We start from the raw sequence: 21,486 nt of genomic DNA, 5'->3' as shown, positions 1-21,486 counted from the left end.
TGGTGCCTCAAGTTGAACTTCAAAAAATATTTGACTGTATTTCAAAACACATTTTGTCCTACTACCCTTGAACCCTAAACTCTGTGCTCTTAGTTTGATTTATTTCATTCGCTGTCGATTTTCTGCCCCTTCCTTTGAGAATCATTCATCTCTGAGAACCTGGAACCCAGATTCTGAAACCCGGACTCACACAGGGTAGCGCATTCAATGGGACTATCGCTAGTCGCAAAGTAAGGCAGTACTCAGTGTGAATAAGGGAACCAGAATTTAGCCCCTGGGTTTCTTATCCCCTTACTGAGCTTGAGTAGTATCTCATTTTGTGAGTAGCTCCATTGATTTAAATGGGACTACAGTGGAGTAAGTGCTGAGTCCAGCAATGAGCTTGTTTTACAGCACAATTATTAGTAGCCAACAGACTTCTAAAATCTGTCTAGTGATACTTTTGGCGAAGCAAGTACAGAATCATTAGAAAACTGTTCAACTCTCATAAATGAATATGTTTGCATAACATGTAAGTTACCTACTGCACAGCGTTACTAAAAACCTGAGCAGAGAGAGTTGGAGAGAGAAGATGTAGATCATGTTTTAAAGCTCTTGTGGCAGAGAAGCACATAATGTAGGATCTTACCTTCACAGGAGCTGCAGGTAGGGTGGCATCTTTCACAGATGTTTGTATCACGATCCTCGTAATAATATTCAGGGCAAGAGGGGAGACATTCATTCTTGGAGCGAAGCAGGAAGTCATATGTATCACAGGACAGACAGTCTGTGGGCTGAGATCCCAAACACTCTTTACAGCTCTTGTGGCATCTCTCGCACAATCCAGTGGAATGGTTTGCATAATATCTGAAAGACGTTTTAGAAGAGGTGAAGGTATGAAAATGTTTACGTGGTCAGAAAAGATCCATTCTTCTTAGCTATTGCAAAGATTTGATTCTTGATTACTCTTTTCTTTGCAAAACTGCACTCTTAATGGATGTACGGTGTTCCCTTTAATGCACATGTGCCATTTGGCCTCTGAGTTTAGCTAAAGAGCAGCACTTTCTAAAACAGTGGGGCAAATTCAGTCATGAAGTAAGCAGATGCGCCTGTGGACTAGGACTCAGGATATCTTCCTCCAGCATCTTTCCTTACTGGGGAAATCCTAAATTGTCCCTAGAGAGCAACCTTAATGTAGAGAAATAACATGAAAAACTTTCATCTAAAAAAAAGCAGAATTGAAGGCTACATGTTTAGTAAAGCTCTCTGTCCAATGTAGGTTTTAGCTATCCATCCTGGAGCCTTACCCAACTGTGCATACTTGTACACATCCCTTTTCTTGTTTGTACCAGCCCGATCTGCAGGTATGGCACTGCGTGTTGTGTTTTCCATAGCAAGTCTCACAGGTGCTGTGGCATGTGAAACATCGTCCCTCATCACTGTCAACATAATATCCATCAGGACACACTTTTACACAGGTTGTATCTGCAGAGGGAAAAATGCAGACTCAAGGATTATATACAATATCCTCTTTTCCCCTTTGAGACTAGATGACATATCCCATCTCAGATTCTATAGCAGAGCCAGAAAGGGAGTGCCCTGATATAGTAATTATTTTTATGCCTTTTAGCTCTTATCCCTTCATTTGTCTGTCTCCATTTTCTCTGCCTAATATAGACTGTAAACTCTTCAGGGCAAGGACTGCATCTTTTTTTAATTCCTGAAAGATATCAAGAGATTATCATATATAATAATAATTAATAACCAACAGCATCTGCAATTTATATCAGAATATACAAAGGAAACAATAATCTTCAGGAAATTTTATCCCTCCATCTGCAGTGCCATTTATCTCTTGATTTCCCTGCTTTTGATTTTAAATACCTAGCTCACGGTTTTGATGCATATTTGGTCACATCTATAGGATTTATTAGAATTTTGAGCCTTTATAACTCAAAGGCTTTAATCCCAGTGAATAATTGAGCAGCTTGGCTGCTGCTTTGTGTGATGGGAGAACACGCTTGCAGTCCTGCCAAATGTACCAGGAATATCACAATGTTTCATTGAGATTTCAGAGGGAAATCTGCAGAACCTAATTCTGGAATGTAATGCTAGCACTGAGTCAGTTAATCATATGGGCTTCAACCTACCCAGTGTTAATTAGGGTGAAGGAGAACGACTAGTCACAAAGTGAAATAATCTTTCTTGTGTTGTGTGTTTCAATACTCAGGTTACAGATAGGCAAGAGAAGATCTTTTCCTTACTAATATTATTTCTTTGATATTTTGTTTGCCACTTTCTGGACTACAGGTTGTCTGTCTAGCTATCTCAATCTAAGGGAGAAACAGTAATGAGCAAAATTATATTGTTCATTAGTAGTGGAAAGGGGCCTGCACCAAACCCTCAAATCTGTACCCTCACAAACTTGCGGGTTCAAAATCTGGATTAACATCTGAACTTTCCAAAGCTCAAAGAATTGTGATTCAGTGTTTGAATTTGGTCCAGGGCTGGGAACTTGGCTTCAAGTCTGGATCTAGGATTGGGATCACAGGCTTTAGCTAATGCCCAACTCTATTACATCTCAATCATATTCTCACACTATGCTGACTACAAGCAAGAAAAATGTGTGATTAAAATGGTATTTCTCTGCAAAATTATTTATTTTTGCCTTGAGACAAATTCACTAAATAAATAAACAAATATCAGGATTTGATCTTACAATAATGTTTCTCTAGTTTTGATACAGTGAGCTTACTTCTCTGGAGGAAATCTGGCCTTTGATGAACTTTGTAAATGTTCATTTTTGTTCGTTTTTTATGTGCAGCTATTCACTAAATACTAAATCCTGATGGACTTTCAGTATTCACCCAGTCCTTACTCAGGCAAACCAGTTTTCTGTTCTTTACTTCAAACATTAGTTTGCTTGAAATGCAGTCCAACAGAGAATGAGCCATTGATCTGGGGACAATTTTTCAGCAAGTCTCCTTAACTATGTCTCTATATTTGTGAGTATATCTCTATTTCACACTCAGAACCTGCCAAGGCATTTGAACAAATCCACATTTGCATATATACATGAGTTTTATGTGCACAAAATAGATGCATTTGCAAAATATGCAAATAGGGCTAAAGAACCCAGATGGTTCTTAATGAGATTTTCAAGTCACCCACTTGTAATCAAAGCTGTAGGAACAGACAGTTGAAAGCAAGCAGAGAGTAGGTAACAGAAAAGTTTTAGTTCTTTGTTAGCCATAAAGTGTCATGATGGTTAGAAGTTCTGCTTTGGGCCTCAAAGTTTGTCAGGCCCAAACCTAAATATCTGCCCAAACTCCAGGGCTGCTCTCATATGGCCAAGAGATTTTCTTGACTAGCTCCAAAGAATCAACTGGCATGGTTGCATTGTGGCACAAACACCTGAAAGCTATTTGCTATACCGGACTTGCAATGTTCAGACTGGCTTCAGCCTGTTGAAATATGGATCCCATAACCAACCATCTTGACATTTCATGAAAAGGAGCAATGGAAGTGCAACTTGAAGCACCAAGAATAATGGGGATCTGCATATGTCACATATCTTCAAAGGAGAAGACAAAATAAAACCTGGCTGCAGGAGCAAGATACTTACTGAGAAGATGCCAATTTTTTGGACAGCTAAGACACTGATGTTCAGCAGGCCCCGTACAGCGAGAGCACCTCTTGTGACAAGGCTTACAGGTCTGAGTCTGCTCATCATGATACTCAGTGAGAGAACAATGCTTGGATGTCACACAGTGACCCTGGCTATTCAGCACCATGCCCTCTTTACAGGTAAGGCAGGCACTGGAAGAGGAGCAAATCTGACATGTCCTGTCACACTCTGAAATGTACAAACAGCAAGTATTTCACCACTTTTTTTTCATTTCAGATTCTTTTTAAGTAGTTTTAATTTGTCAAGTAGCTAACATAAACCCAGGGGCATATTTTCATTTGGGGAACTGGAGAAAGGTTTGTGTGTTTGTTTAAATATTATTTCCTATCCCATTCTCTCTATAGCCTAACAGTTTGCATTCTTTATTGACAGCCACTACATACTGAGCAGTGGTTTTCCCTGAACCATCTCCAGTGATGCTTGGTCTTTTTCCTGGATGGTGACATATAATTTAGAAACCAGTAATATGTATGAGTAGTTCTAATTATTACTTCCCATGTGCATTTCCTTGCACTTGTCAATAAATTTCATTTCCAACCATGTTGCCCATTCACCGAACTTTGTTGAGTCCCTCTGGGCTTTCTCACAGTCTTCTCTTGTTTGACTAGACTAAGTAATGTTGTGTCATTGGCACATTTTGCCACCTTGCTGTTCTCCTCTTTTTCGGGATCAATGGTAAATGTATTAAACGACACTTCCAGATCACTTTTAATACTATTCAACCAGTTCTACTTAAGACTGTTTCCATATTTTTTGGAAAAAAGTAATACCTTGACAATCTTCAGTCTCTGTTTCATAGTAAGTCCCTTCTGGGCATTCTTCAAAACACTCGCCATTGTACAAAACAAAGGACCTGCTGGCACACTCATTACAGTCATCCGAGTCAGGCCCATCACATTCTTTGCAGTCCTCATGGCAAGGAGAGCAACTCCTGGAATCGGCATAAAAGCCAGAAGGGCAATCCGGCAGGCACTTCCCATTGTGCAAGAAAAACTGATCCATGCATACTAAGGAAAAAGAAAAGCATCTGTCTAAGCAAAAGAACAGCTTATTTTCTTTTACTGATAAAACCAACAAAAACTGAATATAGTACCTGCTGCATTACATCTAGGGATGAACAAACTAGTTCAGAAAAATAATAAAAAACAAAAATTGTCCTAGAGCCTTTACTAAAATTCAGGCTATACCTAGATTGAACCTCTGCATGGAGATGGGCTTATGATGCAGAGTTACCTCTGAATTTAATTCCAAACTTCTCAAAAGTTCAGGGATATTTGGATCTAAACTTTTATTCAGCTCATTACTGAAATAGGGTCTGTCTGGAATATTTGCATCCAGATCTGAATTTCCCCAAAGGCTGGATGTGTTAGGATAGGGAGTTATGGGCTGAGCTGATCTCTACTTTTGGGTTTATTTTAACTTTGTAGTTTAACCTTTTTGTTCATTACATTTCACTGTCACCCACTTTTACACTTCCAGGTTGACAGATAGTTGTTCAGTTTTACCAGCCCTTGAAATTCACACACCCATTCAAACTTTGGGATGAGCAGCCCAACTAAATAGAATCCCCAAAATTTTTGTGGTTCACTCATCATTAATTGCATGAACACTCAGTGGGCTTGATTCCCAACTGATCTGTATCTTGTGCAGCCATTTGCAGCTGTGTAATGTCAGTGTAAAATGCCACTAGTTTAGAATGGTAGCATTCTGCATCCACCTTGTACAAATGTAAATGACTACCTGAGTTGCCAGGCAGTGGAAAGCCAGGACCTGCTAAATCAGGGATGAAGTTAAGCCAGCAGGAATATCTTGAAACACAAAAAAAGAGCAGAAAAAGGAATACTGAACATGTGTCATTCCTAGATCTATTTGGTCAAAAATCCTACCACGTAATACAGTGCTCATTAGCACCATTCTGAGTAGCTTAACAATTAAATTAAAATTACTTTTCTCATTTTTGTTAACTACAGAACTATCTCTTTCAACAAATGTTTGCCAGCCTATATATTTCCAGTGAGGTCTAATCTTAGCCAAGTGGATACATGCCACTGCTGATTCCCTGCAGTACCTTTGCATGCACTTTCATGAATGCATTCCTGACACATCTCAGGGCAGTGTTTACAGATTCCATTGATGGCAAAGTGCTTCTCAGAACAGGAGCTTTTACATTCCCATTGCTCCAGAAGCAAAGGATTTTCGCAGGACTGACATTTTGTGGCATTTCCTTCACACGTCTTGCAGGATCTGCTACACTTGATGCACGTACCAGTTTCAGCAAAATACCCCCTAGAGAGTCAGGACAAACAGAACAAATGGTAGGACAGAGCACATTTCTGGAACAGTTTGATGGCACAGTTTATTGCAAATATAGAGGAATAAAAATGTATTGGGTGGCTCAGGAGCTTCATAATGGGCAAATTTCACAAAGAGCTGTTATGTGCCATACATCTCATACAATATATTTTGCTCACTGCACCGCATCATCCCTTAGCAGCACCAAAATCGCCAGCATCCAGAAGGCTGCATGGTATTAGCAAAGTTTCCCATGACTTCTTTCCTTGTGCCTACCAGGGTGTTACTGTGATGCCCACTCTTCCTGTCCTCCTTTTGATTCCCAGGTGGGAGAGGCACAGAATATGGAAGGAAGAAGCCATTGCCTGCAGCAGTGATATCAGTGGTTCAGGAGAAGGAAGAAAGATATCATTCCAATGGTGGTAGGCCAAGGAGAAAGAAGATACACCCCTGAGTAGTGGGAGGGATGGGGAGTAGGGAAGAGAAAGATCTCACCCCCAGCACCAGGAGGGACAAGCTGTTCCTGCACTAGCAGAAGGTACTACAATGGAAGGTCAACAACTCTGCAGAGGTGCAAGGGGGAGAAGAGGAAGGAGCTATAAAAACATGATCACATCCAAAAGAAGTGTCCCTCAAGAAGCTATAAACATTTTCGTGAGTGTATTCTGCTGTCAGGAGTGTGTCGCACTGATACCTGTGTTATACAGCCTGTGGGTAAGTGGTGAGGAGCCTTTCTGAGAAGCAGCTCTAACTCTCCTCTAATAACCAGATGACAGCATGGATGTGTGTGATGCAATTTGTGGCTGAACTTCAACATAATCTGATCCTACAAAGATTGTGCCCTGGACTATGAAAGCAGAGCAACTTTGAGCAGACTGATATAGAGCAGCTGTGGGCAACCAGAGTCATTCTAGGTTTGGAAGGATTAATCATAATAAAATATTTGCTAGGCTTGGCCTATATCTCATAGATGAAAGGAGATGGAAGTGCAGGCTGGAGGCACATTTCATTCTGTGTAAGATCTTGAAAAGAAATATATGGAGTGAGGCCAATAAGCTGTTTGAGAGAATTACTAATTCAAAACTATGCAGTCATCTTCTAAAACTGAGGAAGGAACAAGCATAGAAAGCAGTGCCAGCAGGATATCTACTTTGCACTAACACATACACCCGGCAGCCTTCACAAAGAGGAGTGCATTCCAGTGCTTTACTGGCATTTCACGGAATGCTTTAGAAGAGCAAGGGGCAGTATTTTCCGAAGAAAGCCAAGGAGGTCAATTAAGAGGAAAGCTGGAAAGAAGGAAACAGAAGAGAAGAGAGTCCACCTCCATCTTTCCTGTTTCTATCTTCTTCCTTTCTTTTCTCTTATCATCTCTCAAATCCTTCCAATCCTGTCTTCCTCCTTCTTCTTCTATCATGGGAGCTTATCCTGTCAAGCTCAACAGCTCACCTTGCTTTGCTGATTCACTCTTTCTAAATGCCTCTGTCACAAGAGAGCAGTGAATCAGTAAGATATGTAGAACACCTCCCCCGCACACTATAGTACTTTCTTTGGTTCTAAAATAAGAGATTTAGAACTGCATGAGAGCACCTATGTTTCTCTGTGATATCCTGCAAATGGGAGTAGGTGATAAATGTAATGTAAAATATTCTAGGGGCTGAAACTTGAGACTTAACTCTGGCTGACTTTGTTGTAGTAAGGCCAGTATCTGAAACCCTGTTATGAATGGGTCTTGCAAGATACTCTGGAAGGCAGTAAAAAGTGTGTGTGTGTGTGTGGGCGGGGGGGGGGGGGGAATGCAGGAGGTATAGATGAACAAGGTGAATTAAATTGCATGATTCCATGGAAAAAATGTGGGAAATGGCTTCTGGAAATACACACAAGTTAGTGTAATAATGCTACAACATTATTTTGTGATCAGTGGGTTATAGTTCATTTTTTGGATGGGTAAGCTGAAAGAACCCACACTGGCCTAGATTCTGATCTCAGTTATATCTTTCATGTCATTATTCCAGATTCACGCTGGTGTATCTGAGCTCAGAATCTGTCCCTTTGATGATCTGATTTATTTAATACAGTTAGCAGGTGTGCAAATGGTGGTAGGAAAATACAGCTAATAAATTAGTGTAAATCACAGAGAAAGAAGATTGGATGTGTTTTCCCAAAAGAAAGAAACTGACTGGTGGCCACTAAGGACTGGATCCTACACAGCATAGAGCATTATGTATACATGCACTTGGTAACTAGCGATAAGCAGGATATAGAGTGCAGTGGAACCTGATCTGCTTTAGGGTCTGATCAATGCTTTTTGGAGTCAATGGGAACCTTTGTGCTGCATGACTGCCAGGTTACTGATGCATAGTAGGAGAAAAACCAAAGAAGAAAGTATATGATTAAGCTCCCCATCTGCATGTTCAGGATTGTGCTTCAGTTCATAACTCTTCAGACACCCCATTCTGTGCCCATACTCTACCTCTTTTTTATCCTGTATTCTTGGGTGCAAGGGAGAGGGCAGAGAAGGTTGTTGAGGGTTACTTTCAGTCAATGAGATCTATGCTGAGGGTGAAATCCTGGCTCCATTGAAATCAATGAGAGTTTTGCCATTGACTTCAGGATTTCACGCCTAGTGCTTAACTTAACTTACTTACATTCACATGTAGCCTCTGCTAACAAGAGCAAAGTAAATTACTTCATCCAACTGTATGAATATACATTGTTTCAGCACATCATAATTTCTGATGGCCAAAATGGTACATTAACATTTCCATAACAGGAGTTTATGATGTATCTAGAAGGGCCTAAATTATGGAGACAAGTGGCACAGTTGAAAATTAGTGAGCAAACTTGAAAGTTGGTGTAAATCAACAAAACGCAGGAAGAAACACAAAATAACTTACGTGGGGCACTCTTGAAAGCATCTGCCTTCATGTAGATAGAGCGGCCGGTGTGGCTGAGACTGGCACTTTAGGCAGTGCCTGGGGCCAGAGCAGTTTTCACAGTCATCTGTGCAATTCTCACACTTCCTACTTTTCAAGTCGCCAAAAGTCCCTCGAGGGCATGTATGTACACAGGTCTCAGCGAGAAGAAATCTCCCTAGCAATACACCCACCCCAATGAAATGGCACAGTTGAGAAGGCTTAACTCCAAAATAACTCCAGGATCTTGTTTGTGGTGGCCAAACCTGCAGTAGCATATTGGTGGGTTTCTTCTTTTAAAAAGGGAACCTTAATTTTGCATTTCCTGGAAATCCAGAATTTAGGGTTTTTTCCTATCTTTTTAAAAACTGCAACATTCTTTTAAACCATTTGCCAAAAAGGCCAGTCTTATAGCCAACTCACTCAGAGATTTTAAGGCCAGAAGGGAGCATGATGATTATCCAGGCTAACATCTTGAATAACATAGAATTTTACCCAATAATTCCTGGATTAAGCCCATAACTTCTGATTGAGTCAGTGGGGAATCAGATCCCTTGATAAGTTTGTCCAATGGCTAATTACCTTTGCTGCTAAAAATAAATGGTTTATTCCTAGTCTGAACGTATCAAGTTTCAGCTTCCAGTCATTGGATCTTGCTATGCCTTTATCTGCTAGATTAAACAACCTTCTACTATCCATTAACCAAAATATTCCCTAGGAATATATAATGTACCTAAGCATCTAGCCAACTACAAACTCTTCCCAAAGAAGCTGAATGTCACTTACCTTCTGGACATGAAGTGCACACCTCAGCAGCTCTATCACAGGTCCAACATGAAGAATCACATTGTTGGAACTGTTTTTTTGAGTCTGGGAGGGAAGAGGGAAAAATACTACTGTTTACTCCGTTTATTAGCTGTATTTTCCTACCACCATTTGCACACCTGCTAACTGTATTAAATAAATCAGATCATCAAAGGGACAGATTCTGAGCTCAGATACACCAGCGTGAATCTGGAATAATGACATGAAAGATATAACTGAGATCAGAATCTAGATGAGGGTGGACACTGGATCACCAATGGCACTTTTAGGAGGACAAGTAGGCAGGGCACCTTCATTCAGTCTGGGAAATTTCCTATTTGCTTTTTCTACATAGATTCACTCAGAGCTATTTTAAAAAACCTAACTAACTATTTACAGCCATAAAAGTCTCATATTATATTCCTTGAAATTAGACAATTTACAGTTTAATTCAATCACATATTCTTGGCTGATCAGTAAAGGGTTAGTGTAGAAAAATAAGATACAAAGGGCACCCTCAAATCCAGTTTGGCATTGTTCTAGAGTGTTTATTGCAAGTGCAGAGGATATTTTAGCTTATTCTTGGTAATTTCAGGTTAGTGGTATGGATGGTCATAGAATTTAGACCACAAATAGGTAAACACAGACACATTTTATCTGGGGAGAGGGCAGAGGGGAGGAATATATGGTTAGGGGACTGCTGCTGAACGAAGAATTTGTATTATGCTTTCATGCTAGTTGATTACATTATTTCCCTAACACATTTTAGGAGTTCCTTGGAAGTGAATTAAGAATATGAAGGGGAAGAAGGGAGTGCCTGGAAAGAGATGTATTCACCATGTATCAATCATCTCCCAGTTCTCCCCATCAGGAAAAATCCTTCATGTTCCTCTTATGGAATCTTTTTATCTGCAAATTTACACTTCACACTCTCAGTAGGAAATTTGGGGTAATGTTTGCATAGACTTTGCTCAGCTGATGTCCACATTTCCAGGAGCCTGAGGTACATTCATGATGTGCACAGGGGTAGCCTGTGAATGCCATAGGTCCCAGCATGCAATTCTTCATTTTGATCCAGGCAAAAAGCTGCTCAAATGAAGATGTAGCGTTGGATTCTGAAACCCCTTCAGGTTAGTCTTTCTTATTAAAGATGAGGGTGGACACTGCTGTGTTTGACCAACCTGTATTTTGGCTACCCATGTTTTGGATCAATATGCATTTGACCTTTGTGAATGTACATAGTACTCTCTTCTGTGATGGATATATTTACCAGTTATTAACATATATCCCAGCAGCATTTTACCATTGATAGGTATCACTCTCTTTAATCCATGACTAGTTCTGGGCAAAGCTTTTCAGACCCATAGTTTACTTACAGAGAAATGGGTATAAATAATGATGTAGTCATTGGCACCAGGGCTCAACCTTGGCTCTCCCACTGCCTATTGGAGTACTGTAACCAGAAGGCTGTAGAGTCAGTTGTGCTCACAGGCTCTTTCTGGCTCAATGACTAGTCAAATAGCTTATACAACGTGGAAGAGCTTCAACAGGAGAGAATGAGAAATCTTTACTTCAGGTTCTCATATAGCACAGGGGTTAGTGAGCTTCTAACTACTGTAGATGCCCCCCAAGTTCAATTCCCTCTACTGAGGACTAATTCATTATTTAGACACTTACTTTCAAGAGGAGAGATTGAGAAAGTCCTACCCCAGAGTATCCTATAGCTGAGTGACTAGGGCACCTTTTTGCAATGTAGGAGATCCAAGTGCAATTCCCTTCTTTAAATCAAGCAGAGAGGGTGATTGAACCCAAGGCCTCCCACATATACTTACCAGACCTCTGTGACTTCTTTGGCTTCAGCTGTTAGCAGCTGGATCTGGGACCGTGCACCCCTGCCATGCAGCTGGGCCCAGGTACCCCCCTCACAGCTTCCCAGGGCTGTGCACATGCCCTCATGGCTGTGGTAGAGGCTGTGAGCCCATGGCTGTGGTTAGATCTGGGACTATGTGCCCTTGTCCTAAAGCTGTAGCCAGCTCTGGAGCTGGTGCTGTACACCCTCCCTGTGACTGTGGTCACTGGAGCTGGGGCTGTGTCTGTTCCCCATCCATGGTGGATGGGCTCGGCCAGTCAGTCCCCATCCCTGGGACTTCAGCTATCGTTCCCCCTCCCCCACAGCCCTACCCACCCCGGTTATTTTTAATGAAGTTAGAAACAGGTCATGGGCTCCTGTGATTTTTTTTTTTTAAATTGCCCATGATTTCTCTGAGTTTTACTAAGAATAATTGTGACAAAATCTTAACCTTAATTATGAGACAAGGAAACAAGGAGAGATGGATCAATTAATTCTTATATCCTTTACAATCTTAAACACTAGATTAAGCCCCTTCTAACTCTTCTTCTTTCCAGTTTTAACAGTCCTAGTTTTTTTTATCATACCTCTCATTAGCCTCATTGTACTTATCCAGATTTATTCCTTCTTAGCAACAGCAAAGGTATGGTGCCCAAAACAGAGCTCAGGCCTACACTATGTACCATCAGCAAACACTGATTTGTTTTCTATCCCAATCCCTAGCTCTCCTTCCAGGTTAGCAGGGAGAGTGTAATTATGTCTCTCTGAGCAGAGGAAAGCCCACAGTTGCATGCCTTTAGTGTATGCACTATCAGAGTAGTAGGGCTGGGCCAGCTGGGATTAATTAAGCCACTCTCCCAACACACTATAAGAGAACTGGACTGTAGGACACTGAAACTGGCCAGTAAGGGGGTAGGTAAAACTTTTGCAGGGTGGGAATAGGAGAAAGCTTTTTGATTGAAACTTTAGCTTTATAGAGTTATTCATTTTAGTTAAGTTCATAGAGTCTAGGATTCAGGAAGCCTTACTATGTAACCTTGAAGGGCAATGTTTGTTTCTTTGAGCTAGGCTCTAAAAAGCTGGATTTAGCAGTCAGTAGGACTTCAAGATCCTTGGTTATTGATCTTGCAGTTATACAGGGTTACCTTGGTCCTGTCTCACACCCAAGCAGCTTCTGTGTTTGTTTTGTGCTATGCGCTGGGCAGATGATATTCCACCAGGCTATTTATGATAATTCCTTTCCTCTGAGGGGCCTGCAATTTCAATACCCATTATGGTCTATGAAATTCTAACTTTTAACAGTATATATTACTGTACACTTATTCAGGCTAGATTGCATCCACTGTCAGATTGCCAATGCACTTAGAAGCCATCTGGAGTCCCTCTCAACTGTCTGGATGTTACTAATCAAAACAACTTAGAGCAATCAGCAAACTTCACTCTAGTTTCCCTAATCATTAAGACTACAGGAGTCTTGACAGACCTCTAAGAACCTCACTGCTGATCTCTCTTCATTCTGAGGAATTCACTACAGCTGGTTTTTGATAAGACTTTGCCTATTCAGTTCATAGTTATTCACTTAATGTTTTATTGTGGACTTCAACAAACCCTTTGCAGAATACCAAGTAAAATGTATTTATTGGGCCATGTTTATTTAGTATTTTTTTAAAAAAATACTCTGAAAATGTTAGGTATCATTTTCTTACATGAATTGATCCTATTGGGTTATATTTTTTCAGGTTTTTTATTCTTCTATCCTTAAATATATTGTATCGTTTTCTCTTATATTGAGGTGAGACCCACTGGTCTGCAAATCCAGTCATCTGTCTTCGTTCCTTCTTTTTGAAGTAAGCCCCACACTATGATTCTCTTGAAGAATTGTTGATATATTCCATAGTCATGTTGTTAACTAAGAATGTTTCTCACTTTATTTATTTACCTCTGAAACCTCGCATGAACTGAATACCATTTGTTCCTAGAATCTATTGCATTTGCATTTCTAAGGTCACTCTATCCTTTCTTAGCACTTTCAAAATTTCTCAAGGATACAGTGATTCCCACAAAAATTGAGATTTTCTTGTATTAAGATGGAATACAAAATTATTTTATGTAATTTCTCAGCAGTCACACTGATACCTTGAATATTTTATTTCCCTTAAAATCCTCTCTGTAGACAGGGAAAACTGTTCTAAATGTTGTCATTTAATACCAGTTATGAAGATAAAAAAGGGAAACAGAAATATAGCTGTAGTTGCCCTACCAAGATTATGGGGCTCTGATCCTGACTGAGACTTAAGGCAACATAAATAATAAATAGCAATTTGATAAGGCTAAGACAGAGACACTTAACAACTGCTGAGAAATGTTTATAGAGAAATTGTCTTGAAAACATCTAACTGTTTACAATTAAGAAATATCAACTTTCATTTACATTGACATATTCAGCGATCAAGATTATAGTTTAATGTTTGTTTCTCTTGGCAACATTTGTGATAGTCAGTCTTTGCAATACATTACAGTCTCCACCAGAGGGGAATATGCACAAGCAGTTAAGCTTTTGTGATATTTTACCTGGGAAACACAAGAAAATTTCTGTAAAAAGCAACGAAGTCCTGTGGCCCCTTGTAGACTAACAGATATATTGGAGCATAAGCTTTCGTGGATGAATACCCACTTCTATAATCCAGTTACTCTAGTTTATAACTTTTCAGTCAGAAATAAATACTTACCCTCAACTTGAGGATTCTCTTCCTAGCACCAATATGAAAAGCTTGCAATTAATTGGGCCTATTTTGAATTCTGAATTGTTGAGTTCTCCCTCCTTCAAAACTGTCATTTATTTTAATAGTAGCAGTTGGACCCTCATTTTGAAAAAACAAAGTAGTCAGGGTGATGCCCTAAATATCCTTCTAAATGAGTAATATACTGCAAAAAATCTTGTGATAGATCCCTGTGCACTGCACCTGCCATGATGGGACCAATGTTTTTATACATAGAACAGTCTTGAAAAGTTGTCAAAAAAATTTGCCAGCCTGGGGACAAAATGTATTTATTGGCCTTTGCTCTGATGATAATGAGAAACCAGATGGTCAGTTTCTGCCACACAATATTTTACTTGTCACTGACCCATTACTTACTCTGGACATGTGGACAAGTAGAATTTTTCTGTAAGGAAGTGGTAGAATTAGTTAGATATTTAGTGGAGGAATTGTATCTCTGAAGTAAAAAGATTGATGAGACTACAAAAAAGAATTGCCAGCTCTGGCAGTTAGCCTTGCATTCTGACCTACTGTACCCCTTAATAGTTATATTATACCAAGCATTAAATGAGACCAGATCACGGCTGTTTGGCCAGCCATTACATGTATCTGGAGGATTCCTTCTTGGGCTCTGAAATCTAAGCTTTCATTTAAAATTGAAATCTCTAATCTTTATGGTTGTGAAGAAGACTAAATATGTGAGCCTGATGTCCACTATTGCAATGACATTTGCTAATTTAGCAGACAGCCTGAAATAATACATCAGTCAGAGAGAAGTGTGGACTGCCCTGATTCATATATATGGAATGTTTACTCTGAAGCTCATTGATGATAATGTTTACTGCTTCACTGCTGGTTTAAAAAAATGCAAAAAAACCTTTTTCAGACCTTCAGAGCTTGGATGATTTTGCAGAAACTAAAATGTCACACGTAAGCTTCCAGTGGGGCCAAAATTTGCCTCAATACCATGTTAATTCTTGTTTCCTTCATCAGTAAAGGCAAGCAATTTTATAAATATTTTCAGCTTCACTCCCCCATTGCAGAAACTAAGGAGCTGACTTGTACTTTTGCCACTTTCTGAGTTAAGCTTTATGGCAGTTTGGGATATGTGGTAGCATTCCATCCATTCAGGCCGTTCCATGATCTTATCAAACTGAAAGTTTTAGGAAAGGCTGAACTTTGGTTTTCTTCCTTTCTTATTTATGCTAGTTCAAAATGTCAGTCTACCTCCAACAACAGGACATGGGACAGTGATAAACAATCACAGTAAGCATTGATTTCTTTTAACATGGAACAAGGAACTTTGTTCTAAGGAAGATAACAGTGGGTAATATCCTGACCATGTTGGAATACTGAAGTCAAGGGTCCCTAAAGTTACTTTTTATCTTTCTTGTGCTTCTACTTAAGATTTCCCTTAGAATCATCTGTTACAGATCTAAAGAAACAGTACACTCATCCTTAAAGATATCCAATGTAATCTTTCACATTGAGTGAAAGTAAATTTGAGGCTTCTTGAATGCCTACTCACTTGCTTTCAAGAATGCAGGATGAATGGGTGTGTCTGAAGAGACATTGGTTTACATGCAGTCCTCAGCATTCAAATTAGCTACTTAGCCGTGCAGTAGAGATCTATATTTAGTTCTGCTCCTGCTATTATGGCAGTGGGACCTGTGGGATCCCAGTCCTTCTCCAGGGCTCTACAATAGTCCCATGCAGGTCTCTGCAGTCCATTCTTTGGTCTTTCTCATGCTGCTAGGCAGCCACAGCAGAGTTCTCATTAATGCACAGTCAGTTTCCCTGTGATCCCTGGCTGGCCAGCCTGTGTTAGTTTTTACCTTGTGCTTATGCACACAACAATCCTTCACACCTGTGCAGTGTAGGATCAAACCATTTTATTCACATTTACAAAAACCACCTATGGACTCAGTACATTTGTTTTCTCTGTTTAGAAACCACATTTATTTGTGCTCAGATATAAGGGAGAAGGGATTTAAAAAGTTAATTTGTTTCAGTTCATGATATCAAACTGGCTCCCCCACTCCCATTTGTAATTACTCTCCTTTGCTTCCTAATTGAAAATTACAGCAGCTTCTACTAAAGAAAACCTGATTATTTTTTTTGTGAAATTTTTTTTTGTAAACTCGAAGTCAAAATCATGCAATACATCGCTGTAGTGAGGAACATAGAAGGAGCTGCACTGCCAGGGTTGTAACCATGTGTACATTACTTTTAGAAGGTGACCTGTTTGGTCTATATACTGTGTAGTAAGGATGTGATTTGAATGAAAGCCAGTTGTTTCCAGTGGGGATGCTGTTTAGTTTGTTAGATTTTATTCTGCTTATGGCACTGGCCTTGCAAAAATGATACAGCCCTGAATAAAAATACATAAAATAGACCACATATCTCAAAAAGCTAATTACAATTAAATAGCCATGATAAAACATAATGAAAACAATATACAGAGGTAATAAAATACTAGAAGCTATCCCATCTCAACGACTTATGAGAATTATAAATTCAAGGGTACTGGTAGGTTAGGTGAGAAGTAAGTCACAACCCCCAGTAACCATTAATTCCCAAGCTGGTTATCACATAACAGCCACAAGATTAATTTAATGAATGAATGCCTCGAATAAAAAATCTGCATGCAACTCCAATGAGGATGATGAAAAAAATGTATAGGTTAGTGAATAAGTGTTGCCTGCCTCTGACAGAGTTACATTTCACATATGGATGCTATTTAAAAAGTCCCTTACCTCCTTCTATGGTGCTAAATCCTCCTCTGTAGATGTCATAAAATTTTCCATCTAGATTTCTTTCTCCTCCTCTCCCCCTTATTCCATATTCCCCATCTCTCTGCCTTATCCATTAGTCCCTATCACAAGTCTCACATCTCTTTCCAGATACACTACAAAATGCACACCTACAGCCAGATCCTTAGTTGGTGTAAATCAACATAGCTACATTGAAGTTAGTGGACCTATAAAGAATTGTATCAGCTGGCCTGTAATTTCTGTAATCCTCTGATTTCTGAATATTTTGTCTTCTCCCCACCAATCCTCTATTAACATATTATTATATTTGTTAATTCTTGTCTAATTTGGTATTTAGGGAAAGAAAAATGTGCACAGACACATGCTTTTGGTGTAAGGCTTCTAGTACACTTCCCAATAGCTTCTTTTTGGATGCTACTTCCATTCTGTGTTACAATGTGTGATATGAGCTGTACTAGCTGTATACTTACTGTACATAATTAATGACAAATTTTATTTTGAAATGATTTGCCTGTGAAGAGGCACGTACCCCATGTTGAATCTGTAACAGAAACATGTCCTTTGCACCTCTCAAAAGAACACGCTAGGCTACACTGTATGACTGAGGCGCATACAAGCTCAGGGTGTGGTATTTCCAGTGAACTGGCACAATTAAGACCTGATTTCAGCTTGCAAAATGTCTAGTCCAGTTGATAGGGTGTGTGTAATCACTTGGTGAATCAAGCCTACACTAGTATGTCTCCTGGCTCCCAAAGTCATTTCATCATCTGGTACACCAGATAAAATACAGATGTTTTGAGCTACAAACACAGAGCTCAACCATTTTTTTTTCTTGGCTTGCCTTTCCTTTTAAATGTCTGGATGCCAGACAAGCTCTGTTTCCTTATTTCAGGCCTTGATATGATTTATTAACAAATTCCCAGTTTGGAATTGAGTTGTTAGCCCACCAAAGTACCCACAAAATAAGTATAATTTAGGAAGCTTTTATATACACATTGTCTTAGTCTCTGGTCTATGTGCTCATGAAAATTCATGATTCTGGACTTCTATTTATCCTCACACAAGAAATGGAAGTGAAAGTTAGACATACAAAAAATGTATACTGTACACCCAGAAAGTGATTTTAATCCTGTCTTAGCTACATTAACCTCTCAGAATGTGAATTAATTCTGCCTTCACATTGACTTATCTCTTAGCATGCTCTGGTATGCTTCCCTTTAACTTGTTTGTCTAGGAGCCAAACTGAGACAACAGTTTTTTGTCTCATGGAGACTCAATAGGTTGGTTACAACCAACTTGTCCAATATGAATGGTCAGTTCAGTTACTAAATCCATTGTAACATTTTCAGCTACATTGTCTGGATCCAAGTGCTCAGACATAGTACAGCAGAGATGAAGGTAATGGCATTGTTATTTGTGAGTTGAGATCAAGGTCCAACACACCTCAGCCACAAACCTGCCTGCGTTCACTTTAGCATACTTTTTAATAGAAAAAGATTAAGAAGCTTATTCAAAGGCACTTGTGATAGTTATTGAGTTAAGCTATGCGGGTTTGGGGATTTTGGCTAGATTGCCACCTTAATGAACATGACACAGCTAGCTGCGTATTTTGTTTGGTTATAGCAGGGAGTGGGAGTGAAGTGACTTGAGGTTTTTATTCTGCCACTGACTCAATGTGTGACCTGGGACATGTCATTTTACCTGTGGCTCAGTCCTGAATAAATGGGAATCAAATGGGAATAATAATACTTACTTGCCTTGGTGGAACAAAATGAGATTCTCAGATGAGACAAAATTCCTATGTATCATTATGTATTCATAGTTATAGATAATTGTAACTAGAAGAAAGCATCTAGATGCCAAATAAAAGCAAATTCAAGGCCTCTACATATATTGTTTTTGCAGATAAGAAATATGCTTCTGTTGGGCACAACACCTTTTAATGGATAGGAAGTACATTAGTTTGGAAACATTAGACAATAATTAGAGATGAGCTACTAGTGCGAACATTTTCTTGTTGCTGCCAACACCACCTGGCAGAAGGATTATATAGATGTTAGTTAATGGCAAAGCCATCTAGATCTCAGGACAGCCGTTCTTGTATTTGCTCTTTTAAATCCATATAAATGCATTTGAATCAAAAGCAAATTTTGATTTGACCACATTTCTCATGTTCACTTTCAATGAGTCGTCTGAGCACTTGAGCTTTACTAATTTGAATGTTCACACAGGGTGAAATTCACGCCCATTCAGAGGGCCAGTAGCAGGCCTATGCTTCATTGAAGTCCTATTTAGACCCTAGTGTGGGACTTAAGCCATGCAGAGGACTTCTGCTGGGCCTCTGCACGGCAGTGAATTTCATTTTAAAAAGCTTACTTTAAAGTTTGTATACAAATATTCACAAAAAGTGAATTCATAAAATTCACACGTAGCGCTGCTTTGATTTGATGCATAAATCATGCAAACTGGGAATTAAAAAATCCCAACACAGTACATAGTGCAAATTACCAATAATCACAAGGAGTTGTTCTTTAATCATTTACCGGCTAAGAATTATTTGCTGAAGAAATACGTAAGTAATTTTTACAGTGAACATATGTGAAAGTACTGTGATCTGTTTGCAGGTAGTTCATGAAAACAAAGAAGATTTGCGTCAAATCATTTGCTCTGTTCCAGTAATGATGATAATACTCAGCAATAGCATTTTGCATTTCAGAATGTTTCACTGACATTAATTAATACCTTGCCATGCTCTTGTGGAAGTAAAAATATTATCTCCATTGTATAGATGGGGAATCCGAGATAGAGAGAGTTGAAGTGACCTTACGCAGCCACAGATTAAGCTTCTGGCAGAACCAGGGCTAGACTTCAAGAACTCCTGCTCCAAATCCAGTGTTCAGTCCATTAGTTCATTATGGTTATTCTTAAATTTGAGGATCCATTAAATTACTTAGAATATGCTCTATACTTCATTCAAAGTGAAATTCAACCCTGTTCAAGGAGTCAACACAAGGCCTCGAAAATAGGGCCTAAACTGGATTTAAATTGTGCATAAGCTTTAGGTTCTCTGCCAGAGGGAGAATTCTACCCCCTGTAACCAGATTTATACTCATAGTCAGCAGGATTCCTTTACTTCTCAGTCTACTTAGATATAAGATATTTTTATCCAATCTATAGGACCTTGGAAACATGGGTTTGGATGCCTTTCTAAACATTTCTAATCATAGTCTATGGGGGTGAAATGAAAGGGATCAAAGGATCTAGCAACATACCATTCCAGAATTTCCCCTCCACTACCATAGTTTTTGGATTCACACACTTTCCGTGCAGTAGCTGTAAATTCTCTTTGCAGCTGGTGCAGTCATCAAAGTTGAGCCCTTCACATGTTGCACAGGTCCTATGGCATTCTTCACATTCTGCAAAGTCCTCATCACTGTAGAAACCAGCCCCGCAGTCACTGACACATTTCTCATCTGCAACATAGATAGAGCCTTTAAGTCATAGTATCACTCACACAGGTTGAGAACCACAAGAAGAAGAAATGCTTTATAGACCTATCCATTCTGGGTGTTGTGGGGAACAGCAACACTAGCAATACTGTGTACTTGAGGATTATTAGTGAAATTTAATCTCTAGTCTTCTTTATACCGCTTTCAACCCCTGTTGGAAATTCAAGGACACATTTTGAAAGATTGTGTGTGGTTTCAGTATTATGATTCCTATTAAAGCCAGTTGGAAATGAACAAATTAAAGTCAAATTGGGAATCCTGCAGCTGAGACCCATCACAGCTCCAAAACTGTATTCTTTAGGTTTCAGCATCCAAGATTAGATCTGTGTATTTTGAATAATCCTGGCTACTTGAGATTGGGGGAGGCATATATCCCTGATCTCTCTCTGAGATAATTTAAGAGAAACAAACAGAACAGTGTGAATATTTTGTTGTGCCTCCCCCCGTCATCCTGGCCCGTGGTTTTAAATTTTATTGCAAACTTTTTAAACTCAGCCCATGTCCTTATAGAAAACTTCACAAACCTTTCAAGCCATTCTCTACCAAGGTTTAAGTAGAGCTAAGTCTGTCTCAAAATATTGACACTCACCATCTTATCAAAGGCACCTGATCAACATCCTATAGAGCACTGCGACACCATCTTATCAAAGTTCAGATCTAGATCTGAATTTCATGATTGAACCCTACCTCTAAAATGGGACAACAAAAATCTAAGATCCAAATCTAGACCCAAGGTTTGATTAATTTTAAGATTCCAGCAAATGTGGGGCCAATATTGAGTGAACCTGGGTTGATTCAGAACTTCAGCTACCACAGCGAAGATGCTCTGATATCATGGTGATGTTCGGCAATGTAAACACTAAAATAGATAAAATAGATTCAGGGCTAGTTTGAGCAAATCTGAGGTTCCTTAATAG

At 39.4% G+C, this 21,486-nt stretch overlaps 2 protein-coding genes across 5 annotated transcripts in view; one reads left to right on the top strand and one right to left on the bottom strand.

Annotated features, from left to right (window-relative positions):
- Positions 1–10,840, top strand: part of PRUNE2 (prune homolog 2 with BCH domain) — a 356,369-nt gene extending 345,529 nt beyond the window's left edge. The window contains exon 13 of one of the 2 annotated variants that reach the window (XR_007773157.1): positions 10,829–10,840. The gene's annotated coding sequence lies outside the window, so the exon portion shown is untranslated. Of the gene's footprint in view, positions 1–9,931; positions 9,944–10,828 lie in introns of those variants that run through there. The other variant, XR_007773158.1, reaches the window with a different exon arrangement.
- Positions 1–21,486, bottom strand: part of PCSK5 (proprotein convertase subtilisin/kexin type 5) — a 300,518-nt gene that overhangs the window by 5,972 nt on the left and 273,060 nt on the right. For 2 of the 3 annotated variants that reach the window (XM_050944093.1, XM_050944094.1), the window contains 8 exons: positions 20,333–20,533; positions 9,661–9,744; positions 8,857–9,052; positions 5,736–5,953; positions 4,438–4,674; positions 3,605–3,835; positions 1,287–1,464; positions 629–846 (listed from right to left, as the gene is read on the bottom strand). In XM_050944093.1, the coding sequence (XP_050800050.1) occupies positions 629–846; positions 1,287–1,464; positions 3,605–3,835; positions 4,438–4,674; positions 5,736–5,953; positions 8,857–9,052; positions 9,661–9,744; positions 20,333–20,533 (1,563 nt within the window). The remainder of the gene's footprint in view (positions 1–628; positions 847–1,286; positions 1,465–3,604; positions 3,836–4,437; positions 4,675–5,735; positions 5,954–8,856; positions 9,053–9,660; positions 9,745–20,332; positions 20,534–21,486) is intronic. The other variant, XM_050944095.1, reaches the window with a different exon arrangement.

The sequence above is a fragment of the Gopherus flavomarginatus genome, chromosome 3 (assembly GCF_025201925.1).
Source record: "Gopherus flavomarginatus isolate rGopFla2 chromosome 3, rGopFla2.mat.asm, whole genome shotgun sequence".
Classification (NCBI taxonomy): Eukaryota; Metazoa; Chordata; order Testudines; family Testudinidae; genus Gopherus; species Gopherus flavomarginatus.
This window is presented reverse-complemented; position numbering and strand designations above follow the sequence as displayed.